The following is a 25738-nucleotide window of genomic DNA, read 5'->3' as shown; positions in this document are numbered from 1 at the left end:
AATCACCCGTAACAATTAACACAAAAAACAATTTAAAAAATATGCATGCAAAGTATTTTGTAATGAGTGTAAAATTCCGATGATTCGTTGGCAACGTCATCTTGAGTAACAAATGCGATTACAGATCTTTGTTCAAAGGAAAATTTATTGACCAAATATTAGAATTGTATATCACCAATGTTTTATCAACATTTTATAATAAAATTAGGAACTTTATCGTTTAAGCACGAGACAAATACTTTTTACATTATAATGATGAAATGTCCTGTTATCTTAAATTTATTCCGTTCATAAGATTATGAGCGCGTTACAACTAATGAGAAGTAATATATATTTAGTAAAATTTAACAAAATTTTATTCCTTACTAATTGTAGAGCAAAAAGGAACATTTTACGACATATAAACCAAAATTAAAATCTACTCAACATTGTTCCTTAATTGATATTAAGATATATAATTCAATATTACAATTTTTAATTTAAAAATAGCATTTTAATTAAAGAGCTTCGAAAGACAGCCATAAATACCATTATACCATAAAAAAGATATGCAGCTAATCTATGTATAATAACAGAAAAATCAGATACACTTCATAAAACTGTTATATGTATAAAATTATACACATTGCAACAAAGAATCAACCGTAATATAAAAATTATTCCAAAAGAATATTAAATAAATAACGTGTCAAACAAACGCATTAAAAAGAATAATTTCTTTCTCATTTCTGTTTCTTCAGACTCTGAGATGATTCTTCCATGGACTCCAGCCACAACTGAAGTTCTTTGGTGGGCTCCGGCCTGCGTGTTTCTGGCTCGATTTCGGCGATTATATCCGCTACCGGAATCTTCAATCCGGTTACAGTTTGTCTGCTCAATACGACGGCGCGAATAAAATTATCCGTGAGACTGATAAATTGCTGTTCTATATAAAAGTGTTTGTCTTCCCAATAAATGAGCTGCAACAAGAAAAATTAAATCGACTTGATTATCGCGCAAGAACAATAAAAACATTTTAAAAAGACGCAAAAAAGTGATCGATCGTACCTTTGTCGTAACCTTGTACGGCGTAAAGATAGGAATTGCCCGACGATATCGTATAGTGGATGCACCTTGAACAGCACCGCCGCCTCTTTTTGCGACCGCGCCGTAAATGCCTGAATTATCGTAAAAGTAAAAACGCGCAAAATCCAACTCGCGCAAGTATCGTGCGTTATTCATGTGCTTCAAGACCAGGTCAACGTCCTGAGTGCTGCAGATTCCTAGAACAAGGGAAATCCATTAGCTATTCATCTCACGACAGAGACGAAATTTTCTGGTGGCCAAAGAGTTACAAGCTTCCTGTTCGGATTTTTCGAAATTGTATATGGATAAGCACTTATCCTTTGAAACGCGAACCTTTCTATTTCGAATAGTCCAACTCGTCCGATGTGTTTGTCCTACTTAAATGAATCTTACTTAATAACTGAAAGAAATCGTATAATGAACTTTTGGAGTTTAAAACAGAGATATTACAAGAAACGACCTGTATATACATATACGTGACTGTTTAGTCTTTCTGCGAATGAATATATGGTGCCGGTGTTCCGTAGAGTGAAGAAATATACGCCGATATGCTGGCGCATCATTCCGTACAGTTATTTGCCGACCCACATAATGTAACTGAATACATTTGAAAACATGACTCACAGAATGTAAATATACGTCGTAAATAAGTGTACAGTGTGTGCACCGGTGTGTGCACACCTGGTAAATTATGAACATTTTGATGCGACGAACAAAAATGTACACGATACATGTAAAATGTCTTTGCAAAATATTGGAACGTATTTTTATCGCGATATGTCTAATAATGTAAATCTTATTCGCGACCTTTGCTCTTGATACACGTAACGACGACAATATGATACGACTTTGCACACGATCTATATCTCGCTTCCTCCACACTCGGCGAATTATTTAATTTCCATAATTATTTCCATGAAGTATCGATAATATCTTAGGAAATTTCACAATCTTGTTACGCAACGTACTTCTTCCGTTCCTTAGAATTATTTATCAATGTCCTTGCAATTAAAAATGCCTTATTTAACAAACCGCAAATAGATTTATTCACAAACAAAGTTAATAAGAAAATCTAGTTATAAGTGTGAGAACTTACCATAAATCGTTGTCGTATCGAAGAGCTTCTTCTTCTTCTCGAAAAGTCTGCCCCAAACGATGGTGAAGATAATTCTTAGGAAGTAGTTTACATCGAATAGAATGTAGAGAATGGCGACTATCGCCACGGCACAAGAACACAACATTATCAGCTTCCTACCGGCGTATCTCTCGCTATCTGAACAAAATATACTGTAGCACGCCGATTCGATACGCGCCTCCTCACGGTCGACAGAAGACTGACCGTGACTCTAGCTTGTCTGGAGGTCTCCGAAGAACCGGTTCCAGAGGCACGTTACTAAAGACCGACGCTTCAAAACGTTGATTGATCGAAAAATCACAACCAAAATTAGAATCACAAATTGGAAGATTTGCAAATTAAATGTCAAGAGATTTATAATAGAACATCACATGTAAACGCACATAATAAGTTCCTTATATTGAAAGAAGAATAAAAAAATATGAATTACTGTGTACAGATAAATGCTCTCTCTAGCTGCTGTTTTAATTTGTTCTTCTTTCAATTTAAAATTCTACAAATATGTCTTTTAACACATGCAAAATCAGCTCCTATAAACGAAAAAATGTTTTATTACCTGTCTTTCTCGTAACTATTTAAATTTTAATATCTTATTTCGCTGATTAAGTCTTAAATGAATCAAGATCGAGACTATATTAAAAATAAGGTTTCTCTATTTTTATAAAAATCTCCATTTTTTATAAAATTTTATTAATTTTTATAAATATTAGGTAACACACACGACAGAGGAAGTTGGCGGCTATAAAAAAAACTATCATTGGTGTTAATAAGTCAGTGACCTCGCTGCTAATTATTTATTCCAATGTGTGTGCATATCCAATCAGATACAATATTATAGTCTGCAAAGTTGTTAAGTGTAAGGAAGCAAACTAAAATACCGACGACTTTTTCAAGAACATCAAGTTATTATTGCGAAAAGACGCGTTTTTAATTTAATAGATAGATATATTTCTTCCAATATGTGAAGGCATTTAATATACTATGTAAATACACAGGCATTCATTGTTACATCCTAAATAAATTAATATTTGTTATTTCCCTGCCGTAAATGCTTCACAATCAACATGATTATGTAGAAAATAATTTAGATTCGTAACACACAACGTTAATGTAAGATATTTAATCAGTTGTAGTTGCTAATAGCGTGTTAAAAGATAATCTTCTATATTTTTATGTACAATGGTAATATTCAGTTCAATTATGATAAATTAATTGTTACGCGAGTAACAAAGCAACACAGAAAAATCCACCTCTCTTCTAATTTTGAGGTACCTTTTTAATCATTTAATGCAAAAATATTACACGTATACAGTTATATAATTTTGATATTAACATTACATACACTATGTCAAATTTTAATTAATACCTCAATATTTTATTTTTTTTTATCAATGTACGATAATATCTTGACATTGATTTTTTACGCTCAGCAGTAAAATAGTGTATAATTATAAAATACGAAGGTAAAAAAAATCATTATATTCTTCTTCTAAAAAAAGTCTTCTTAAGACTTTACTTATAATTACTTTCTTTTTCTAAGAATTCGACTATTCCATGTTTCAATATAGAAATACTAGGAAGAAATAATCGCTCGCTGCGATTATATTAACTATATTCTTATTCCGTCTCGATTGCGGAACACCAGGCTTGTCGTAGATCATTTATTTTGTCGAAAGGCCATTACGGGCTAAGTTTCCGTTTCTCGAGTTAAACACCCAAGTCGCGAGAATCACTGAGATTAATTGTTCTCATTCCGGAATTTCCAGAACAACATCCGTCCGACCAATGATTAAGGATGGAAATCGCATTCCGATATTCCGCTCATTACACGGTCGTGGTTGTGTATATCGGTGCCAAAACGACGTCACCGCTGGACGTCGCGGCGTCCGTTTGTCAGCAGCGCGTTATTGTGGTCGGCTCCTGCCTCAACATCGCTGAGGATATCTCATTACTTTCCATCCATCTGCTAACCTCGGGTGGCATCTCTGGCCGCACAGGAGATACCTAAGAAACCGCAATATGCCGTTTAACTTTTGCGCTTCGAGTTTATCTAATTAAAAAATAGCTGGATGGCCCAAAGCGACTTGAGTAATACATTTTTATTTCAGCATAATATCAACATGTATACTTCCTATGATAAACAGTATAAACACATTCTTGACAGTAATTGAATTATTCAAAATAATATTCAAACGTAATTAATTCCTACCTGAGTTACACCTGCTTCGACGTTCCCGTTCTGCTTCACCCTACGATTCAGTAGGGCGCCAATGACAGTGTCAGCGCTGCAGTTAAGAAGTCTCTGCCTGCAAATCGCGATTGCCCTTATGAAACCGTCGCTCGGCGTGATAAATCGATGCTCCATGAAAAAGCTCCTCTCGTCCCAATAAATAATCTGAAAAGAAATTAATGAAATTATACTACGCAAGATTGCGTACGTACTTGTGTACATATATTATGCTAATTAAAATTAAAACGTCGAATGCCCATTTCAAATCCGTTTTTCCTATGTGCTACTCCAATCGTATCTATTCTATTTATCTGCTACCAAGCCGATCAAAACGCAACAGTTTATTAAATACAATTTCAGTTTTTTATATATTTATGGGATATTGCCCCATTTTTTCCAAAATATATGTAACTTATCCGAGTGAAGAAAGAATATAGAGAAAGTTCAATTACAAGTGAACCGGTTCGATGCATAATGCTTCTTTACCGATCTACCTTACTTTTCGCAATACAGTACAAATACTTGTACAATAATATGCACAAGTAAACCGGTTCGAAACATTTCTTTTTCGTTTTGATTTTTGCAACATTGAAGACACTTATGTAACAATATGTATATAGTAGCACAGTTATGCGTATATTCCCGGTAAAAAATTTTTTATATAAAAACATATCTAAATATATATAATCATATAATATTATATAAAATATTATATAAAATATGTCCATATATGTTTTTTTTCTCTTGTATAATCTCTGTTCGTATGTTACAAGAAAAATAATAAAAAAAGAATTGGAAAATAATTAAAAGGATAATTTTTGTATTGTTTTTTTTATTGTTTTTGCATTGTTCATTTATTTGCCCATATATAATCATTTATAGTCATATACATATAAATGTAATAATACATATAAAATATAATTATATATAATTATATATGAGCAAATTTTTCACATTTGTACAGACTTTATTTTTTTGTAAAAAAAAAACAATGCAAAAATTATCCTTTTAATTATTTTCTAATTCTTTTTCTTATTATTTTTCTTGTACATATAAACAGAGATTATACAAGAGGAAAAAAAACAGTATGGATATATATGGACATATTTTATATAATATTATATGATTATATATATTTAGATGTTTTTATATAAAAAATTTTTTACCGGGATTGTATATATAGTACCATTTTCCCATTCCGCTGCGATCAAATCGATAACGCATTCTCACCGAAGATATTTAATTTAAAATTCTAAACGCGTTATACCGTCCGTTATACCGTTTTATTTTTTTTTAAACTTAAAAATAGAAAATGTTATAAGAACCTTTCGAGATGTGACCTTTCGAGAACACAACAACACAATAAAAGTAATAATAATTCTCCAGTAAATCACATTTTCTTCGCCAATCAAATAATAACAAGTAGAAATATTAATCGACTCTATTGGCCATTATAATCGTCAATACAATACGACCATGATTTGGTTCGATTATCGTCAAGACGCACTTTTAACCAAGAAATTGGTCCTTATAAGTTGATGTAATCTTTGATACGTATATATAAGCATTTCAATTAAATAATTAAATTTATTGCGAAAAATATTACCTCAGCCTGGCTGAGGTAATATTTAAATGAGATGCGTATAATATAAGTATCAAAGATTACATCAACTTATAAGGACCAATTTCTTGGTTAAAAGTGCGTCTTGACGATAATCGAACCAAATCATGGTCGTATTGTCTTGACGATTATAATGGCCAATAGAGTCGATTAATATTTCTACTTGTAATAATAATTCTGTCGAATTCATTGATTTTTGGATTGCAATGTTTATTCAGCAAGATATTTTTCTTGTGCATTCTAGGATGCTGGACTATTAATTAATTGAGAATTAAATCAGAAATCAATCATTACCGCGGTAATCCTGGCCTGCAATTTGCCTTGCGTACATGTACACGGCCACTGCTCACGCATTTACTCGATACCGAGGCGTGACCTTGTCTCTTGATACAATTTAATGCGTCTGTTAAGGACATTATAAGGACAGGTTTCTCCGTAAGGAGAACCGCCGTTAGTTTCGACACTGTGTGCGTCATACAATCGCGTGGTGCATTGCAATCACTAAATCGAAATGGTGTTTACTTCGGAATCGTGAATGCTTTATAAAAACATAACTCTTTATCTATTGACGTGTTTGCTATTGTGTTCGGCATATGCAATCTCCTTCAATCTTCCTGTGACATATGCAATTGATACATCATATTCATAACTGAAAGATGTACTCTCTCGAAAAAAAAACGACTTAGAAACTGCAACGGGATGGTTTTTTTTTTAAATCTGCAACATCATAAAGTGTCTGCAAACGTTCTTTGTTATAAAAAATTCTTGAATTCTTTATTAGTATTACAACAAACATACTATTAACTCTCTTAGTAATTCAACGTTTTTTTTTAATGCTTACGTAAACAGGAATTTTTCCTCTTTGCCTCTGAAAAATACATTCAAACTACACGTGTTTGCATTTAATTTCCTCTAGTTACCTTAGACGTAATTTTAAAGATCGTTAGCGGTTTGATGAAACGTCTGTAGCGTATAGTGGCAGCTCCCTGCACGACGCCGGAACCTTGAGAACAAACCTCTCGATACAGATCGGTTCTCTCGAAGAAGTCGACCCTCGCGAAATCGAGCTCGCGAAGGTACCTGGCGTTGTTCATGTGATATAAAAGCGCGTCCACATCGTTGGTAGTGCAAATTCCTGAAAATCATCATAAGATAATTGTACATTGTGACTTTTTTAAACTTGTTTTTGGAAATATCTGTTACATTTTGAATCACGCTACTTTGTTCATTAATCATGATTACATCGATTGAGCGATTAAGATGTAAATGCATGTAAAGGTAACAAGAACACGTTTGTATTACAACAAGCGATATAATTATACGACAAGTGACACGTATAGAATGGTTAAGATTTAATGGTCATGATTATAATTCAACATATCAAACTTGAAAGTGTGTTGTATTAAATTATATATTGAAAGTTTCTTAAATTCAAAGAACAAGAAATTCAGTTTCACAATCCATATAAACCGCACATTTCAGGTATAAACCGCATATAAAATAACTGCATATTTCTATGCAATTGATCAAAACCAGATATTCTTACGTTATATAATGACGTTACATAATGGAACATGATGATATTGAGGCATTAGTTGATTTTAACTTTGGATGAAGTTAAAAGAATTAGGGACGCGTAACTGTGGCTAAGCACCTACATGGTATGTATATGTAAGTATATACAACTAATCGGTCATTACATTCGTTGAAAAGCTATACATATATTGAATCATTCTTCAAGCAACATAAACGTCGAGATAAAATCAAATGCTAGCTTAGTTGTCCGCCAGAAAACGTAACGCATCAATTTGAGAAGAATGAACGCGGAGGAGATTTGAGATTTGATATTTTGCGTTATTTGACGCGTTATGTTACGCAATCAATACTCTGAATTTGCGACATTCTACCCGCCAGCTGATTCCGCCCCAGATAGGTCAAGGTTCACACAAGAGGGAGATAACCGGGAGGGATCGTAAGGATTCCTAGATAATATCGTAACGATAAAACAGCACATGGTAGACCTTCAATGCAATCGCTTTTAATGTCTTGTTATTAATATCGAGGTATTCATAATTATTTTTAAAAATTTTGATGGGACAAAATTTTCCGTGTTAAGGCATTCCGTTTTATAGGCATCGTTAAATCGTTAAAGCGATTTATAGGCATCCTTAAAATAAATTTACCAAAATCCCAAGGATTTCCTGTAAGATATTTTATTTCTGCTCTGACGTAAGAAATATCAATTAAATGTGTGCTATTTTTAAAAAAACATTCTTCTACTCTTATTTTTCGATAAAATGATATAAAAATAAAAGTTCAGATAAACTTGAATAAATTATTCTACGATATTTATTATACAGTTGTTTACGTTAAGGAATACAAATGGATTTTAATTAGTAGCATAATTAATTTATGTATAGCTGTGAGTTCGCACAAGGTCGGACATTTTTTTTAGCTAAGGAATACTAAATGGAACCGTTGAACTTCAAATTCGCTTCCTGAATCGAAGCTGAGCGTAAATTTCTCACGTACCGTAGATCACGGTCTCATCGAGAATGTGCACCCTTTTTTTGCAGTAGCGTGCGAGGAAGACGGTGAAAAACATGCGCAGGAAGTAATGAAATTCGACGAGGCCGTAAATGAGCACGATGGCTACGAAGACCCCGACGAGGACCCAACAAGTCATCATCTTGATCTCGCCGTGCTCCGCAGTCCACTCCGACGAAAATCAATCCGGCGATTAAGGCGGACACGCTACCTCTCTCCGTGTCGGAAATGGCTAGACTTGGATATCCTCCACCGCCGCAACACCTCGGCAGCAGTTTATCGATTCGTCTGGGCGGTCGTCGGCGTTCCACGTCCCGTCAATAAGAGCGCCGGCTGAACTCGCAACATTTCGAAGGATCGCGAACGAGTTGCGGCAGCGTCATCTTAAAACATTGGATGATGTCATTCTGACGATCTTTGTTGACAGAAATAAGTCGCGGACTGAAACGCCGGTTTTCGCCGTCCAAGGGTCAGGGTTTTTAAATTGAGATTTTGCAATCATGAGTAATTCGTTGCGGGTACATTCCGTTGCGATAAAGCCTAATAGTATCTTCGTTTATAATCATATACTTTCGATATGAACAAATTTTATTACAGCACATGTGTTGCAAACGTTAAATATTAAAGCAGCTTGACGCACATCGCGACGCTAAATGATTTTACTGACAATTGACAGCCGATTGTCAGCGATCTCCCCCTCCCCCCCACGAATTCGCATCAAAATAAAATAAAATGCCTTTGATAATTATTAGAACTAATCAACTCTTTATACCTGCTAATTGAGGAAACTTGAAGAGAAAAATTACGGCAACAACGTGCTGTCAGACGTATGGTTTTATTTAAAAATTATACAACTGTCTGCGTTTTTTTTTTTCACGATTTATTTATCAAATCGTAATGCTGTCGCATAAAATTTCTAAGAATTACTCAAGCGTTTAAAAAATACGATCCAAGCTTGTCGAAAGGTAATACGCGTATGTACACATTATGTGTATGTGTGCTAAGCATAGATCTACCTTATTTAAATAAGAGAAGAAAACTGAATCGGTCATGATTAACGTCGCTCTGCTAACCAATTTCGACTGGCAAAAGAATCAATAAAAATCGAAGCTGTATAGCAATGGAATTTTGCACTACGCTCGCTTTCGATACTTTCGCGTTTACCGTCTCATTATCAGGCGGGACACGTTTTCCCCCCGACCCATCGCGCCGCGTATTGTTCTCTTCCCAAAAAATTTAGCGACTTACACACGAAGGCCGTCCTTTTATGTAATTATTCCCCGCACAATGTATCACATATCTCTTTGACACCTAGACACCTCGCGGTCAACACTTACATGATCCTCCGATAGATTTTACGAAGAGTCCGCTAATCCACCGGCGAGAAATCTTTCGGAGGTAGACCCGGACCGCGTACCAAAGTACGCGGAAGGTACACACCGGTACGCACACATCCGGTGATGGAGGTCCTATCCCGCCGGTGATATCTCGCGTACTGATGATCGACTCGACGTCCTCGGCTGGCCGCCGTAGCCGGCACCGAGATGTCCCTTCCCAAAAGCCGCATCTGCGCCGAGGACATCCAACTAGGAAGTCCTCGCCTCTTGGTGGGAGGCTCAGAGCGGCTCAGAAAACTTTGACGTCACCGGCTAGCGAGTTTCAGCGTGTGATTGATCCGATAACAAAGGCAGACCGCAGATAAAACGGGAGAGCGGGGGATCAAAGACTCTATAATTAAAAAGGGTTAAATCGCGGCTGCCGGATCTGCGCGACGATAATCGCGTCAAAGATCGCACACGATAATAGGCCTGTTCGTTTTGGCTGAACTTCTATATATATATATATATAACACAGTTCATCTTTAGCTCTTTTTCTTTTCACGCTGTTTCAGATTCTCTTTAATTATTATTTAATGCTGCAATAACAAAAAATAGATTTCCATATCCGGCTTTCAATATTTTTTGTAATAAAGTTGTGATTACACTATAAGCTTGTGATTACACTTTTTTCGCGCATTTTTTTCTTATTCTAATAATTGATAAGTAATGAGAAATAAGCCTTGTAGATAATTGTAAGCTTTATAAATAAACGTACATTCGATGATTGAGTTTAAGAAAAAACTGATACTTTACATGATAAATCGTCGAATTTGCTATTAAAAATATTTATTATAGTTGTATGGACAGTAAATTATCGAATTTATTGATTGATGACTATACTCAACTTTATTCTTGATTTTTAACATCGTTTCTCCGATATCCTTGAAAAATATTCGATGTAGCGAGATTATCACCGGGCAATATTATCGATAATAAATGCAAAGCTTTGCGGAAACCGCTCAGCGGTTTCTTGTATGCTGAGGGACGTGATGTTTGCATTGTTTCATAGTAAACGCGGTAATATGACAAAAGATAAGAGCGTATGTTCCGAAATCAGACGTGAGGACGAACAACAGAACTGTATAACACACGGAAATATATATATCGTAAAAAAAGATCTATTTCCTCTCAGTGTCTCGCGTACAGTTAAAGTTAAATAACGATTTATTAATAAATTCGCTCCACAAAAAATGGAATCTGATATCTCTGTCTTACGATCAGATGAGTGACGTGCCCGACCGCATAACTTGAATTTTCCTTGTTTTCTATTATAAATCGTAGGTATATGTATATACGTGTCTCGACAAGACGTGCGTTGCCTAACGTGCGTACGATTCGCGTAATTACTGCGTATATATCATGATTTGATTAACAGCCGTTTGAAGGCTGAGCATGTACAAAAACGGACGACGCTAATATTACGTTTCGGTCCTCGCATCGAGGAAGCGCTTTCGTGCTGATGTTTTATGGAAAACGCGTCTGAGGCGACCGGGCACGAATTCGTCGCGAAATCGAGACTGAGGAAGAAGTTGCCGGGGAAGAATGGACTATACGAAAATTCTCCAACATTTATTGCTTCTTTGTCTTTTCTTCCGCGTCAATAATCCTATATTATACATGTATCTCACGATTGAGCAATAAATCATTTAAGATAATTTCAATGGATATAAATAATGAAGTCAATTAAGTAGCTATGTCAGAAGCTAATATTAATTTCCAATATCTGTGATCAAAATGTTGAATTCTCTAAATCAAAACCATATAAATTACTTTTCCTATTTATTTTTGTAAATTTTAAAGGAAAGGTTTTGATCGAGAGAAAAAAAACATTCAATGCTTTATTTGTATATACATGCAAATAAATATACAAATATGGATACAAAAATATTCCGTTATTTAAAGAGGTAAAAAAAATACTAGTATTAGCTGCAAAATTACGTTCTGCCCAGAGAGCTGAGAAAGTCGCTGACGAAAGGACTATCGCTCGATTCATATCGAGACAATGGAAGATCGTATGGAATCGGAAATACTGGGACGGCTGGATCCTCTTCGTCCTCGATGGGAAACGTAGATGTCCCAGTCTGAATACAAAAGAATTTGAGAAGTAATAATTAATATCAATCGACTAAAACATGCGCCTTTAATACATTTCGATAACACGTACTCATCAATATGTTAGAAATTATATTAAAATAATAATACGGCGCTTACGATAAGTTTTGGTATAAATGCAACGCCAGCCTCGTAGTTCATTATGTAATGATTGTTTCGTTGGACTCCCCATGCGGCTTTGCTTAGATTTGCGCTGGTGAGCACAAACCAGGGAATGCTCTTCAAATCGGGCGAAATTCTCGTGTAGGATTTAATATGAGGCATCGCACGATCTCGTCCTGTTCGCTTAGCTTTCCATTGGCTATAAAAATAAATATATCAAATTCTAGTTGTAGGAAAAACGGATCGCTTCTAAGGCATAAAAACACAGGCCTAAAGATTTGAATAAAATAAAAATAAACAAGTGTAGCTTACTGTAAGTACGATTCTATCCATTGTTGCTTAGAATGCACTTGTGTACTATAGGGCAAGCAGCAAGATAAATTTCGACAATCAAAGCTCTGCTTGTAATTCTGTATCGACGGGTAAATAAACTGGAAACGTGGATGACTCTTTAAACCCTTAGTAGTCTCTCTCGACATACACGGAATTATATCTTTCGATAACCAGCTTTCAAAGTTTGGACCAAGGCTGCCAATACTGGAACTCTGCGCGACGATGGGCCATTGAGGGGCATCTGGCGGCAATGTAGCGTGACGCGATAAGACGTGCGCTAATTTTTTGTATCCCCAAAAATCGGCTTCGTTATCTTTATGAGTCCCAGGAACAGAAGCGACGAGGAATACGTTCACGTCAGAAAAATCTGCCCTTCGTACCGCCCATATCCACTGCGTCAAAGCTGGATGTCTATATTTATTCAGATATCGCTCGAGATCCTTTTTAAAGCCTGTTGGAGATTCCCCGTCACTTGGATTCGCGGATTCTGGTAGCAAGGGCAGGTGAGGCGAGATCCATAATCTAATTAGGACATAATAAAGACATATTTATAAACAAATATCATACTATTAAGGAATATCTAAGAGTATTTAGCACACCCTTGTGTCCTGTTTTCCCAGTCGTCAGAATACAAGTTAGCAGTAGAGACAATCACCCTGATTCCATCGTCTTTGTATTGCAGAATCATGATCTTCGTATGATGACAACTAAACTTGGTCGGCATATCTACTTCTATCATGGTAATGTTGCTACTTAATTTCTCACGATCCACCCGATCGCCGTACAGAATCATCATATCTGTACGTTGGCCAGCCAACAGATACTGCAAACACAGCCACCCGACGTCTACCATAAAATTTAAATGAAGACTGTTAACAATTTCTCCAAGACTCCGGTCGAGAATCTCAGGGAAAGTTATGGAAAACTGTTGATTGTAAGTCTCCCTGGAATTTTCCACTCTCGTGTAGAATAAGTGATAAGGTGCTGAAAAGGCATATTTTATCGCAAACTCTCCTGGTTCCACGACGGAGACCGTATACCCAGATTGTCTCATCATCTGAATGGCCCTTTTTCTAACTTCCTTTCTTGACTTTTCCGAATCGCAAGCTTCATACATATCCATGATAGACGTCCCACGATTTGCATCTCGCTCATTGTTTCTAGAACTGCTTTGAGTGTTGCTGATGCTCTGCTGACTATCCTTAGTGTGACTGCTGCTTTCTATGCTCATCTGTCTCATCTTCTTCGTAACAGAAGAACCAGTTTCTGTTGCTTCCTGACTTCTCTTCTTTGGCTACAAACAAACTTACATTTATTACGTTTACCCTTTACAATTTAAAGTTCACAAACTTATTCTCATGTTCACTGACCTTGGTACTTTCCGAGCTCTCCTTCCGATCCTCGCAAGTCAAAGCTCTAGAGAGTGCCTGAGCTTCTGCATCCATTTGCTTGATTTTATCTTGCCTCTTCTGTACAGTTGCCTTCTTATGTCTCTCTACTTTTTCCTTCAAGTCTTCTTGTCTGTAATCTTCTTTACTTGACGTAGCAGTAGACAAAGATTGTGTTTTAGAAGAGGATGAACTACTGGTTACAGACATCTGGTTGTCCTTATTTCTGTCCCTCTCCTTCCTAAGCACCATTTGCAGTACTTTCAATTGATCTAACAACTGCGAACGATCGTTACATGCAAAATGGAGCACTTCTGGTATTTCTATCGTACCATCCAGCTGATCCACTAGTAATTCCTCCACTAAAATTAAAGTGACAACTATTAACCTTCAATAATTATATAATTACATGTAATTAAGGAATACAGATAGTTACAATGAGGATGTGACATTTCACCGAAGTGAATCGGATTTTTTCGGTAACATTTCTCCATGAAAGGACAACGTTTCTTTTCTGCAACGTTAAATAAATTTTATTACTCCAAAATCCGGAGACCTGACAGGTAATGCATCTATAAATCATCACCTATAGAATTCATCGTAGTAAATGACTGCGAAGTAATTTACACAGGAAACGTTTGATTTCGATGACACATACGAACGTCTAACTCCAGATTTCTTTAGTTAGGTTAGTTCCGTCAAAAAACAGCGTTCTGTAAACGTAGCGTTCTGTAATTCCAAAAATGCAATAAATGATTTCACGACATGTCACTCGTCCTAGAACTCCACGAACGTACATACGTGAAAAACGTACTGAAGCGATACGCCATCTGTATTTCCTTCAGAGGCGGAACTTCGTAGTCACTATTTAACGTTACAGATAAAATCACCGTTTTACCCGCAATTTGTGGGCAGAAATATAATTAATTAAATAAAGCGTAATTAAATAATTACGTAATTAATAATTAGCTCTACCGTTCCTGCCGACTTTATTCGGATTGCCATCATAATTAAAACAACAAAAATGTAGTGAAGATATAAAAATGTAGAAACGTTATCCAACTTTAGATTTCTTCGATAACTCGAACCGCACGAGTCACTTAAATCTTTCATATGCTTGTAAATTACATAATGAACTATAAAAACATGTTAACCAATGCATGTTAACTGCATGGTAACTGATAATACATTATAGTATAAAAAATATAATTTATTTTTAATAACTATTTGTTATTTTAATAGGTAAATTATCATCGAAATTAATTATTACTCAAAGCTGTGTATTTACATTTGTAAATATAAATATATCGATTTAATATATAACGTATAAATTTATTGATTATATAAAAATATATTTCTATATTTCAATATATAAAATGTATATTTTTTACTTACAATGTAAATAAAATGTGTATTTTTTACTTTCGTACATGTGTAGAAATACTAGAAATACGTTTTTACTTTGAATATTTAATTAATATAATATTTCTTGTGATTTTAGTTGTAATAATAATATTAATAGAATTATATCATAGTATTTAATATAAAATAAAATATATGTATATGATAAAACTGTAAATGGGCAAATCTATTCAAGAATTGTCAAGCCATTCCACATAGCACGCATGTCTAAAAAAACGTCTTGACGATGTCTTTTAGACATGAGTATTATCTGGGATTAGACACATACATTTGAACAATAACGATTTTAAAGCAGTTTCTATCATTCAAATAAAACGCGTTCGCAAAATCAACAACATGGCAGATAGTTGCCACAAAATTCAAAGACACCGACACAAACAAATATATCTACTGTTCTTACTTTTATACTGTGCTGTGCTAAGTCAGCTGAAAAATTATTTGTTCTGCCCGTCCCGCAGGCAGGACTGATCTGCACAATCGTTTGGACTTAACGAATTTATGGACTCAAGTTTAACACTGCGGACACTTACACACATTGACACATTAAACACTCAGCAACACACATTTCCGATTTCGCATCTCGTAATTCACATCTGATTATAGTATTGCATCATCCGACATTTATGTTTTCGTAATATATACATAATACGACTTCGGCGTTGGTCGTATCGAAGTCCAGACTAAGGATCGAATGCCATTCTATTCACAAGACAAAGACGTATTCTCCTGAGGGTCGAGAAGACATCCGTTGACATAAGGACTATCACCCGCTTCATATCGGCACAATGGAAGATCGTATGGAATCGGAAATACTGGGACGGCTGAATCATCCTCTTCGTCCTCGATGGGAAACGTAGTTGTTCCAGTCTGAATACAAAACAGAGTTTGAGATGCAATAATATTAATCGATTGAAACATGCACTTTTAATGTTTCGATAACGTGTAATTCATCAATATGTTAGAAATCATATTAAAATAATAATACGGTGCTTACGATAAGTTTTGGTATGAATACAACTCCAACTTCGTAGTTATTTATGTCAAGGTTGCTTCGTTGGACTCCCCATGCGGATTTGCTTAGATTTGCACTGGTGAGTACAAACCAGGGAATCCTCTTCAAATCGGGCGAAATTCTTGTGTAGGATTTAATATGAGGCATTGCACAATCTCGTCCAGTTCGGTTAGCTTTCCATTGGCTAAAAATAAATATCAAATTCTGGATGTAGAAAAAATAGATTGCTTCTAAGGCACAAAAACATAGGTATAAAGATTTGAAATGAAATAAAATAAATAAAATAAAAATGAAATAAAAATAATCGATTGTAGCTTACTATAAGTACGATACTATCCATTGTTGCTTAGAATGCACTTCTGCACTATAACACAAGGGAGAAATTAAATTTCGATAATCAAAGCTTTGCTTGTAATTCTGTATCGACGGATAAATAAACTGGAAATTTGGATGACTCTTTAAACCCTTAGTAGTCTCCTGCGACATACACCGAATTATGTCTTTCAACAACCAGCTGTTGAATTTTGGACCAAAGTTGCCTACGCTGGAACTTTGCGCGATTATAGGCCACTCAGGGGCATCTGGTGGCAATGTGGCGTGACACGATAGGACGTGCGCCAATTTTCTGAATCCCCAGAGATTGGCCTCTTTATATTTGTGAGACCCAGGTACAGAAGCGACAAGGAACACGTTTACGTCAGAAAAATCTGCCCTTCGTACCGCCCTTATCCACTGCGTCAAAGCCGGATATCCATATTTACTGAGATATCGCACGAGATCCTTTTTGAAGCCTGTTGGAGATTCCCCGTCATTAGGCTTCGCGGATTCTGGTAGCAGAGGCAGGTGAGACGAGATCCACAATCTGATCAAAATATAAAAAGATATTTATGGACACAGACATACTACTAAGGAATATCTATAAAGGGTTTTTAGCATACCCTTCTGTCCTGTTTTCCCAGTCGTCGAGATACAAGTTAGCAGTGGAGACAACCACCCTGATCCCATTATCTTTGTATTGTAAAATCATAATCTTCGTATGATGACAACCAAAATCAGTCGGCATATCTACTTCTATCATGGTAATGTTGCTAGGTACTCTCTCTAATGTTGCTAGATGATCTACCCTATCGCCGTACAGAATCGTCATATCAGTACGTTGACCAGCCAACAGATACTGCAAGCACAGCCATCCGACGTCTACCATAAAATTTAAATGAAGACTGTTAACAATTTCTCCAAGACTCCGGTCGAGAATCTCAGGGAAAGTTATGGAAAACTGTTGATTGTAAGTCTCCCTGGAATTTTCCACTCTCGTGTAGAATAAGTGGTAGGGTGCTGAAAGGGCATATTTTTTTGCAAATTCTCCTGGTTCCGCGATGGATACTCCAAATTGTGTCGTTATCTGAATGGCCATCTTCCTAACTTCTTCTCTTGACTCTTCAGAATTACAAGTTTGGTGCATATCCACGATAGACATTAATGGTATTACATCTCGCTCATTGTTTCCAGAACTGCTGTCGCTGATATTCTGCTGACTATCCTGAGTCTGATCGCTACTTTCTATGCTCATCTGTTCCATCTTATGTGTAACAGAAGAGCCAGTTTCCGATGTTTCCTGACTTTCCTTTTTTGCCTATAAAGAAACTTACATTTATTTCGTTTGTCCTTCATAATTTGAAATTCACAAACTAATTTTCAGTACTAACCTTGATGCTTTCCAAACTGTCACAATCCTCATCGGCCAAAACTCTAGAGAATGCCTGAGCTTCCATATCCATTTGCATGAATTTATCTTGCCTCTTCTGAGCAATTGCCTTCTTATATCTCTACTTTTTCCTTTCAATTCTCTTTAATACTTGATAAACAGCAGACAAAGATTGTATTTTAGGATGAACTAGTTGCAGACAACCAGCTGTATTTATTTCTGTCCCTCTCGTTTCTAAGCACATTTTCAATACTTTCAATTGATCCAATTAACAATTGTGAACAATTGTTACACGTAAAATTGAGCTCTTCTGGTATTTCTATCGTACACCATCATCCAACTGATCCACTAATAGTGCCTCCACTGAAATTAAAGTGACAGTTATTATCAGCTCTATAAACATAGTAATCATTTAATACCAAGGTTAAAATAATATCGTTGATAACGATATCATATTATCGCTGTTATCGATCGTTATTATAGATATCGTTATATCGCTGTATTAACCTTCGATAGTTACAATAATTGCGTATAATTGACCTATAGAATTCATCGTAGTAAATGACTGCGAAGTAATTTACACAGGAAACGTTTGATTTCGATGACACATACGAACGCCTAACTCCAGATTTTTTTAGTTAGGTTAGTTCTTTCAAAAAACAGCGTTCTGTAAACAGTAAACGTAACGTTCTGTGATCTGTAATTCCAAAAATGCAATAAATGATTTCACGACATGTCACATGTCACTCGTCCTAGAACTCCACGAACGTACGTGAAAAACGTATTGAAGCGATACGCCATCTGTATTTTCTTTAGAGGCGGAACTTCGTAGTCACGATTTAACGCTGCAGATAAGATCACCGTTTTACCCGCAATTTGTGGGCAGAAATATAATTTAATTAAATAAAGCGTAATTAAATAATTACGTAATTATAATAATTAGCTCTTACCGTTTCTGCCAACTCCATTCGGATTGCCATCGCAACGAACATTTAGCGAAAATGTAAAATTATAGAAATGTTATCCGCGACTTTGCATGGATTTCTTCGATATCTCGAACTGCACGAGTCACTTGATTTCTTCCTCGGAAAGGTGAAAAATGTCAAAATCAAAATCTTTCACGTGAAATAACCAACTCGTGCGCAGATAATGGTCGAAAATAACATAATTTACGTCGTAATACGTAAATAATGTCTGACGAGAAATTCGCCATCGTCGCCGCGAGGCACGACATATCCGCCATTCTGTCGGTTGAAGATTATAAAAGATAGGTGAATGAAAAATAAATGTCGATAGAAATTTCCTGCGGATTGTTAAACTGTGAAATCGGAGGAAACGTCCTCTCGACGATCATAATATTCTATATCTCACGCGAGAATGAATTCCTTTCGCGTGACTCGCATTTTACAGAGACGCGCGATTCCGACGCGTGACACGGTCTCGTTGATGGATACGCGATCAGACATGGGCGCGTTCCTCGAGAATCCGATGTTCCTCTTTGTGGACGACGTGGAACCCATCGTGCCGATCTTCCGATCCACCGTTTACGGCGATACAGGCAGGATCGTGGAACTGGCGGACGTCGGCTGCGACACGGATACCACGTTTCCCATACATTTTCCACGCGGCGCGTCCGATCGGCGTCGCGGTGGAGCCGAGAGCTTTAAATCGACTCGCAGGATCGCCAAGTGGCTCAATGATAAACCGAACGAGTTTTCTCGGACAGCTGCAGATGTAAATAATAATGAAGTAAGCAAACGCGATCGCGAGTCAACAATAAGCCAACGCTTCAGATATCTTCTCGATTGATCGTAGGGCAGAAATAGAATAAATTACGTCCGAGGAACAACGCGGCGAGATGATTACGATGACATGTACATCGACGACCTGGATTACGATGATTCGTATGCGCAGAAACCCTATAACAATCTCGAGCTGCCGAGAAACAACTCCCCCGTCGAAGAAGATGACTACTATGCCCAATTCGTTAATCCGCGAAATGCAATCGCGCGTTCTCGTAGGGAACGTATACCGCGGTATGACTACTTGAGAGATCTCGAAGCTTCATTTACGCAAGGTATTCGCGTACCTCAAAGGGAGAGTACTTCTCCGCGATGGTTTGCCGAGAACGACGGGAAGAATATCCGCGAAATGCGCGGTACCAATGTTCATTTGAGCGAGCGCAGGAAACGAACAAAGATTCTTTCGAGGCCCAATGGAAGCTTTAACCGCGAGACGGGTGCGTTTTTTTTTTAATATAGACAGATGTTAAGAATTTAAAGGGATCTCTAATGCCAACAAAAGAATTTCTTCTATCGATTCGTATTAATTTGATCATCCTTTTCTCGCAGAATTCGGGAAAGCTCATGAAACAGTAATGCACCGCGAAAGAGATAATCTTCCCAATGCCGCTGATCCCATTGCGCCTATGAAAAATACTTTCTGGGACTTTATTTCATTTGAAAACGATGCAGAATGTGAGGAAACAACTTTCTGCAATCCAACGAGGACGAAAAATCACGATAAATTACAGAAAATGGCACCGCATGGGAAAAGATCGTATATCTTCGATTCACCGCCGAAACGCGTAGATACTGTTGATTCGGAAGGAGAAGAAGAATTTAAGGAAACGCTAAAAAAGGACCGCCGAGAAAACTTATCGCCTGAGATTCCGATAAACAGCGCGCGGTATCGAACTTCGAAAGGCGACACGGTGAAGGAAAAATCCAAGCTTTTGCGAGTAAACGCATCGAACGCGTTTGCTTCACGTGGTCAATCGATGAAGGCGCCAATCGACAAACGAATTTCGAACGTGTATCTTGCAGAAAAAAGTAAGAATTGCAAAGAAAAAAATACTAAGGAATAATATTTCTCTTTTTTTCTTCCCTTTACATTGACCATCTTTACCGATGTTGTTTGTAAGTAGTTTACACAGCACCAGAGTAGATGTCTCTACAATTACATAATTTATGCGTTTTACATCACGTTTTCTTCAGCAAACATTTATCAGTTATGAAAGAGAATTAATCAATCTAAAAATATAGCAAGAATGTAATATTCTTACATTAATCAATTATTTCATTTATGTGTGTATAATAGTAGAAAAAAATGCATTAAATCTTTAATTATTATAATTATTATCTAAATATACATAATTCTAAAAATAATACATGTTACATTGAAAATGTTTCTTCCAAGCGCATCCTTCGGACATTTCTAAATACGTCACTTTTAATTTTATCTTGTATCACAAGACAGTATAATAAACGTTTGGCATTGTATTTGTTTACTTGCAAGTTACACGTTTCTTTTATTAGATTCAATTAACACGAGACCGTGTTCGGCGACCGAAGGAAAGAAGATCAAGTCTCAGACTATTGAAAGGAGAGAAGAAATCACGAGTGCCACTGTCGACGAGCGTCGGTACCGCGACAAATTCGATAAACTTTCCAATAATCCTCCGAAGGAAACGAGTCGATCGACAAGAACGTTTAATCGCATCGCGGACTCGAAGAGCAACGGACGGATATACACGGCGAACGAAGGAAATAACACGAATCCTCATCGTGGAAATTCTGGAAATAGTAAAATGGACCGGATCAACGTAACTGTCTCGCGATTGGCGCCCGAGGAGAAGGTAACGAAGAACGAGAGGACATTCGCTTTGAGAATGACAGGTGCTGCTGCGACGCGCACGGATATGGAAAAGAAGATAGAAAAGAAATTCTTCTCCAGATTACCCATAAGAACGTGGAAACGCTCGAGAACGAAAGAACCCGCCACATCGCGTCCTGAGAACGACGCGACGAACGGAGATGTTAACCGAAAGCTTCAGCAAGTGGAAAACGAGACTGCGAAGTCGAACGATCATTCGGAGAGGGTGGAAAACGATGACGTCCGCGTAAAAGATCGTGCGGCCGCAAATCGCAACGATGTAAAACGAAGCCAGGGTTTCGGAACAGGATCGCTCAGTGCCGATAAACCAGGATTGATTTCCTCCAATTTAAAGGGCGTAAGAGGGATCAAGGGCTTGAACACGGCGAAAGGGACGCACGAGCAACGGAAAAAGAAAACGAACGTCAAGTAGGAAAGGAATGAGATATCTCGGAATGAAACACAAAATATAATTTATACTTTCAATCAACGTTTGTATTAAAGGTTTAATCTACTTATTTGATCTACGTTTCGTCGATTTATGTCACAAATGACAATCGCGTGCGGTATATAACTGAGAAAGATAAAGCGACACGATTTGATCGCCCTCCGCTGCGCTTTTCGATCGGTATCGTCCTGTCCCCGCGTCTCGTCCGAGTAAGAAAAAGAGAGAAAAAAAAACGGCTCGATCGAGAAAATGTAACCGCATGGAACGAGACGCGCATAATTGTGCGCGCGTAATGGGGAGGGAGGGGGACCTCGTTGGGGGGTCACCTCAAAAGAAGACTCCCTCCCGAATGATACCAATTATGCCATCAACGTACCACGCGTACGTTCCCCCTGTCGACGGATTCTCTCTGTCACAGCACAGTCAACCTCGCCCGCATGTCACACAGCCCCCGCTTGCGTAACCACCCTAAAGTGGAGCGCCTCGTATAATACCGCGTCACGATTCTCGCTGGGGTCCGCCGCGCGCGCGATCTCCAGGATCGAGGATAGAAGGGGGGGATGGAGAAATATGTAATTGTCCATATTTACCCTTGCACCCGGCAGCGTGCTCAAACAACAACACGAAACACCCCCCCGTACGGACGCGCGACGTCGATTTAATCCGGACACGCTCAAATATTTTCGTTCTGTCGCTTTCGCGACGGCACCACCCGCTCTCAATCTGTCCCTCCGGATTAAATATTTCCACTAATTTTGAACTTTCATTCCAACTGAGGGAACCGACAAGTGCGACGATGATATCGGCGGATATCTAAATAAATTCCCTTCCATGTTTGCGATATCGTACGTAAAATTCGCTGAAATTATGCCAATCGACGTTCTTATTTTTTACGTTTCACCCCAATCGCCTCAATCATCGGAGGGAGAGAGAGAGAGGAGAGAGGAATGCGGAGGACGACGGCGCGGAGCGCCGAAAAACGGAGCGACGACAGGAGAAGCGCGCGCGAAAGGAGTCGGCGAGTCGCCCCGGCGCGGTGGCGCGGGCGAGCCAAGCCGCCCAGCTGGAGGCGGATAATCAAATAAACCTGCACGCACCGTATAAATTATCAATCAGAGCGCGATTGTGCAACCCCAACAGAGGGAGCCATCCGTGTCGGTAAGGGTTGTTACATCGACGTCGCCCGCCGAGGGTGAGGGACGAAGAGGGGAGCGACGACGGCGTCGACGTGTGTGTGTATGTGTGTGTGTGTGTGTTCGCGTCCGACGCTCGTCGCCGTCGTGTCGAATGACCCCGCAACAGTTATCTTCCCCGCGTGCGTGGGCGTGAGTTCACGCCCCGCAGCTCCGGGAGAGGGAGGCGGGAAAGGCGACTAGGGACGACGCGTGCACGTGCGAGGGAGAAAATCGCCACCGCGTAAGGTGTTTTTGTGTTGCACGTGTGCACGAGATCTCCGGACCGCAGATACGCGGCCGCGAAGCCGAGAGCGGCGAGACGTCGAGTTAGATCGTCCCATCGAGGGAGACGGATGGAGACTCGTCGCGCGAGATACGCATCTCGGATTTCACGTTGCTTTTTAACCCCTATTTGCGGGACTAGCGAACAGAGATGATACGAGATGATAGTCACGTCTCGCGCACGATCAATTGATCGCGCCGCGCGATCGTTCGGTTCTTACGATGTGCACGAGTCTCCTCTGGGAGCTCTCCGTTGCAGCGCTCGCTCGGGTTCGTAAAGGAATGTTTGTTACATTGACGAGGCGCCTCGATCACGCACGACGGGAGCGAGAAACAAGCGTAGCCGAGCCAATTAAGCGTTGAGGGGGATCAACCGCCCCGAGCGCCTGCGGCATCGACGTATCGAAATTAATCGGCGCGTCGGCTAATTCTCCTCTCAAGCTCACCCGCGGGATACTCCGTTGCCGGCGTATACAGGGTGTACTTTAGATTCGTCATGGTTAGCTTCACCGATTTCACTCACTGATGCGCCTTTCAATTTCAAGCCTTTCCTCAGAGAGCATTTTTCCGCCGTTCGTCATTTATCACCAATCATCGATTCGGTACGTGGCGATTTCGCCCAAAGCGGAGGCATCTCGTCCGCGCGATTAGGGGGTGAAGAATAAATAATTCGGGTCGCACGTTCCGCTGTGCCGCGAAGCGGAATGCGCCTATTAAATGACGCGGCCACGCGCCCCGAATAGACAGAATCCCGGGGGAGGCTAAATAGTTTTCTATAGCCGCAGGCAAAATGCGCGATTGTGCATCGGGCTGTGCTCGGCTGTACGTGTGTATGTACGTATGTACGATGGAACGAGATACCGTTCGCGTTCTCACGTTTCGACGTCAATGCACATGCAGATACGATCGTCGGGAGCGCGGATAGGTATATCGAGAGAAGTGCAAACACCTCGACGCACGGCGAAAACGATAGTGGTAGCAGCCCGATATCGAGTTGCGCCGATAAATGGCTCGATAAACGAGAACTAGAGAGATTCAGTCCGCTGTTTATTTATCGCGACCGATCGACGCGCCCGGCGGCCGTTTCGCCTTCACGAGAGTCGCGCGTAAATGGCCGCGGGCCTTTATTTAATAAGTTGTTATAAATTAAAGGGCTACCGCATATTAAACCACCCTCTCGGCATATTTATAGTCATTCTTAAGAGAGCGTATATACCGGGCGTACGGTTATTGTAAATCATCGACGAGACTCGGTGCGCCGCTGCGCGCACGCCACGCACACGCATACCGCGACGTGTATTCGGCCTCCTCCTCTCTGTCCTTTCCTTCTTTTTTTTTACGCGGACTCCCTTATGAATTTATCTTCGGCGATGAAACGACAAACGGTTTTAATTGCCGCTTCGGGCGTCGCGCGCTCCGACGATCTGGCGATCTCCTTCGCGGTTACCGCGGGATCCGTCGTCTCGTTATCTTCGCCTCGATTCTGGTCCGACGATAAGCGCACCTCTTTGCTCTGTTACTATTTCGAGTAGCGATTTGTTCTAGCAAAAAAAAAACGAGTTCGTCTCTCGGTTATCCATATATTAAGATAATTATATATTTTGGAAAAAAAACTCTACACACATGCCTGATGTCAGACGAGGTCCGAATGAGGACCTCATTCGGACCTCGTCTGAACCTCGTCTGACATCAGGCTGCCTGATAAAATTTCTACTCGGGGCAGTTACTCTTGATGTTATCCTCTCAATTTGACAGATGCAATACTAACAGGCATCCAAATAGCGTATGAATAATAACGAATGAAAAAGGGGAAAAAGGTTTTTTTTTCATGGAATGAAGGAATCGAGCTTTTCTAGAATCGATCGTGCCACGTATTCGCGGCGATAATGATCGTTCGGCATCCAGATAGGGTAACGTAATGCGCTTAACCGGGAGAAGACGATGGTATCGAGGTAGTTCGATAGTTCGCGCTAACAGCATTTAACCCCGGGGCCGAGGGCTTGTTCTCGGTTTGTTGGAGACGCTAACAATGCCTTATGTCGGCGTTTCGCTACTCGTGTCACGCGCGTACGCGAACGGCGGGACGTATTCCTCGTTCCTGGAGTTTCCGCTATAATCTGATCATCTC

At 38.9% G+C, this 25738-nt stretch overlaps 5 protein-coding genes across 7 annotated transcripts; 1 reads left to right on the top strand and 4 right to left on the bottom strand.

Annotated features, from left to right (window-relative positions):
• Positions 1-125: 125 nt before the first annotated feature.
• LOC139773201 (protein THEM6) lies at positions 126-2407 on the bottom strand. The gene is made up of 3 exons (XM_071707471.1): positions 2162-2407; positions 1048-1262; positions 126-959 (listed from the first exon to the last, which is right to left on the bottom strand). The coding sequence occupies exons 1-3, from the start codon at positions 2304-2306 to the stop codon at positions 723-725; spliced, it is 597 nt and encodes a 198-aa protein (XP_071563572.1). The 5' UTR covers positions 2307-2407; the 3' UTR covers positions 126-722.
• Positions 2408-2979: 572 nt separating this feature from the next.
• LOC139773159 (protein THEM6) lies at positions 2980-10159 on the bottom strand. The gene is made up of 5 exons (XM_071707431.1): positions 9936-10159; positions 8584-8981; positions 6972-7186; positions 4410-4595; positions 2980-4204 (listed from the first exon to the last, which is right to left on the bottom strand). Exons 2-5 carry the CDS (start codon positions 8738-8740, stop codon positions 4094-4096), a joined length of 669 nt encoding a protein of 222 aa, XP_071563532.1. The 5' UTR covers positions 8741-8981; positions 9936-10159; the 3' UTR covers positions 2980-4093.
• Positions 10160-11801: 1642 nt separating this feature from the next.
• On the bottom strand, positions 11802-14638 carry Gkt (tyrosyl-DNA phosphodiesterase glaikit). Its single transcript, XM_071707357.1, has 7 exons — positions 14499-14638; positions 14349-14426; positions 13895-14274; positions 13124-13818; positions 12504-13046; positions 12189-12390; positions 11802-12058 (listed from the first exon to the last, which is right to left on the bottom strand). Exons 1-7 carry the CDS (start codon positions 14509-14511, stop codon positions 11912-11914), a joined length of 2058 nt encoding a protein of 685 aa, XP_071563458.1. The 5' UTR covers positions 14512-14638; the 3' UTR covers positions 11802-11911.
• LOC139773112 (probable tyrosyl-DNA phosphodiesterase) lies at positions 14499-18825 on the bottom strand. 3 transcript variants are annotated; one of them, XM_071707369.1, is made up of 6 exons: positions 18559-18825; positions 18053-18414; positions 17285-17979; positions 16666-17208; positions 16329-16530; positions 14499-16201 (listed from the first exon to the last, which is right to left on the bottom strand). In XM_071707369.1, exons 2-6 carry the CDS (start codon positions 18128-18130, stop codon positions 16034-16036), a joined length of 1686 nt encoding a protein of 561 aa, XP_071563470.1. In that variant the 5' UTR covers positions 18131-18414; positions 18559-18825; the 3' UTR covers positions 14499-16033. The 3 variants fall into 3 exon arrangements, with proteins under 3 accessions (XP_071563470.1, XP_071563485.1, XP_071563477.1); XM_071707384.1 differs by having other exon boundaries at positions 18572-18825; XM_071707376.1 differs by having other exon boundaries at positions 18592-18825.
• Positions 18826-19496: 671 nt separating this feature from the next.
• Positions 19497-22138, top strand: LOC139772759 (uncharacterized). Its single transcript, XM_071706672.1, has 4 exons — positions 19497-19800; positions 19867-20290; positions 20403-20882; positions 21369-22138. Exons 1-4 carry the CDS (start codon positions 19498-19500, stop codon positions 22136-22138), a joined length of 1977 nt encoding a protein of 658 aa, XP_071562773.1. The 5' UTR covers position 19497.
• The last annotated feature ends 3600 nt before the right edge of the window (positions 22139-25738 follow it).

The sequence above is a fragment of the Temnothorax nylanderi genome, unplaced genomic scaffold, assembly GCF_030848795.1.
Source record: "Temnothorax nylanderi isolate EJ_2023f unplaced genomic scaffold, tnyl_v1.0 TNYL_tig0004_pilon, whole genome shotgun sequence".
In the NCBI taxonomy this organism is placed as follows: Eukaryota; Metazoa; Arthropoda; class Insecta; order Hymenoptera; family Formicidae; genus Temnothorax; species Temnothorax nylanderi.
The sequence above is the reverse complement of the archived record's forward strand: the minus strand, read 5'-3'. Positions and strand labels throughout refer to the sequence as shown.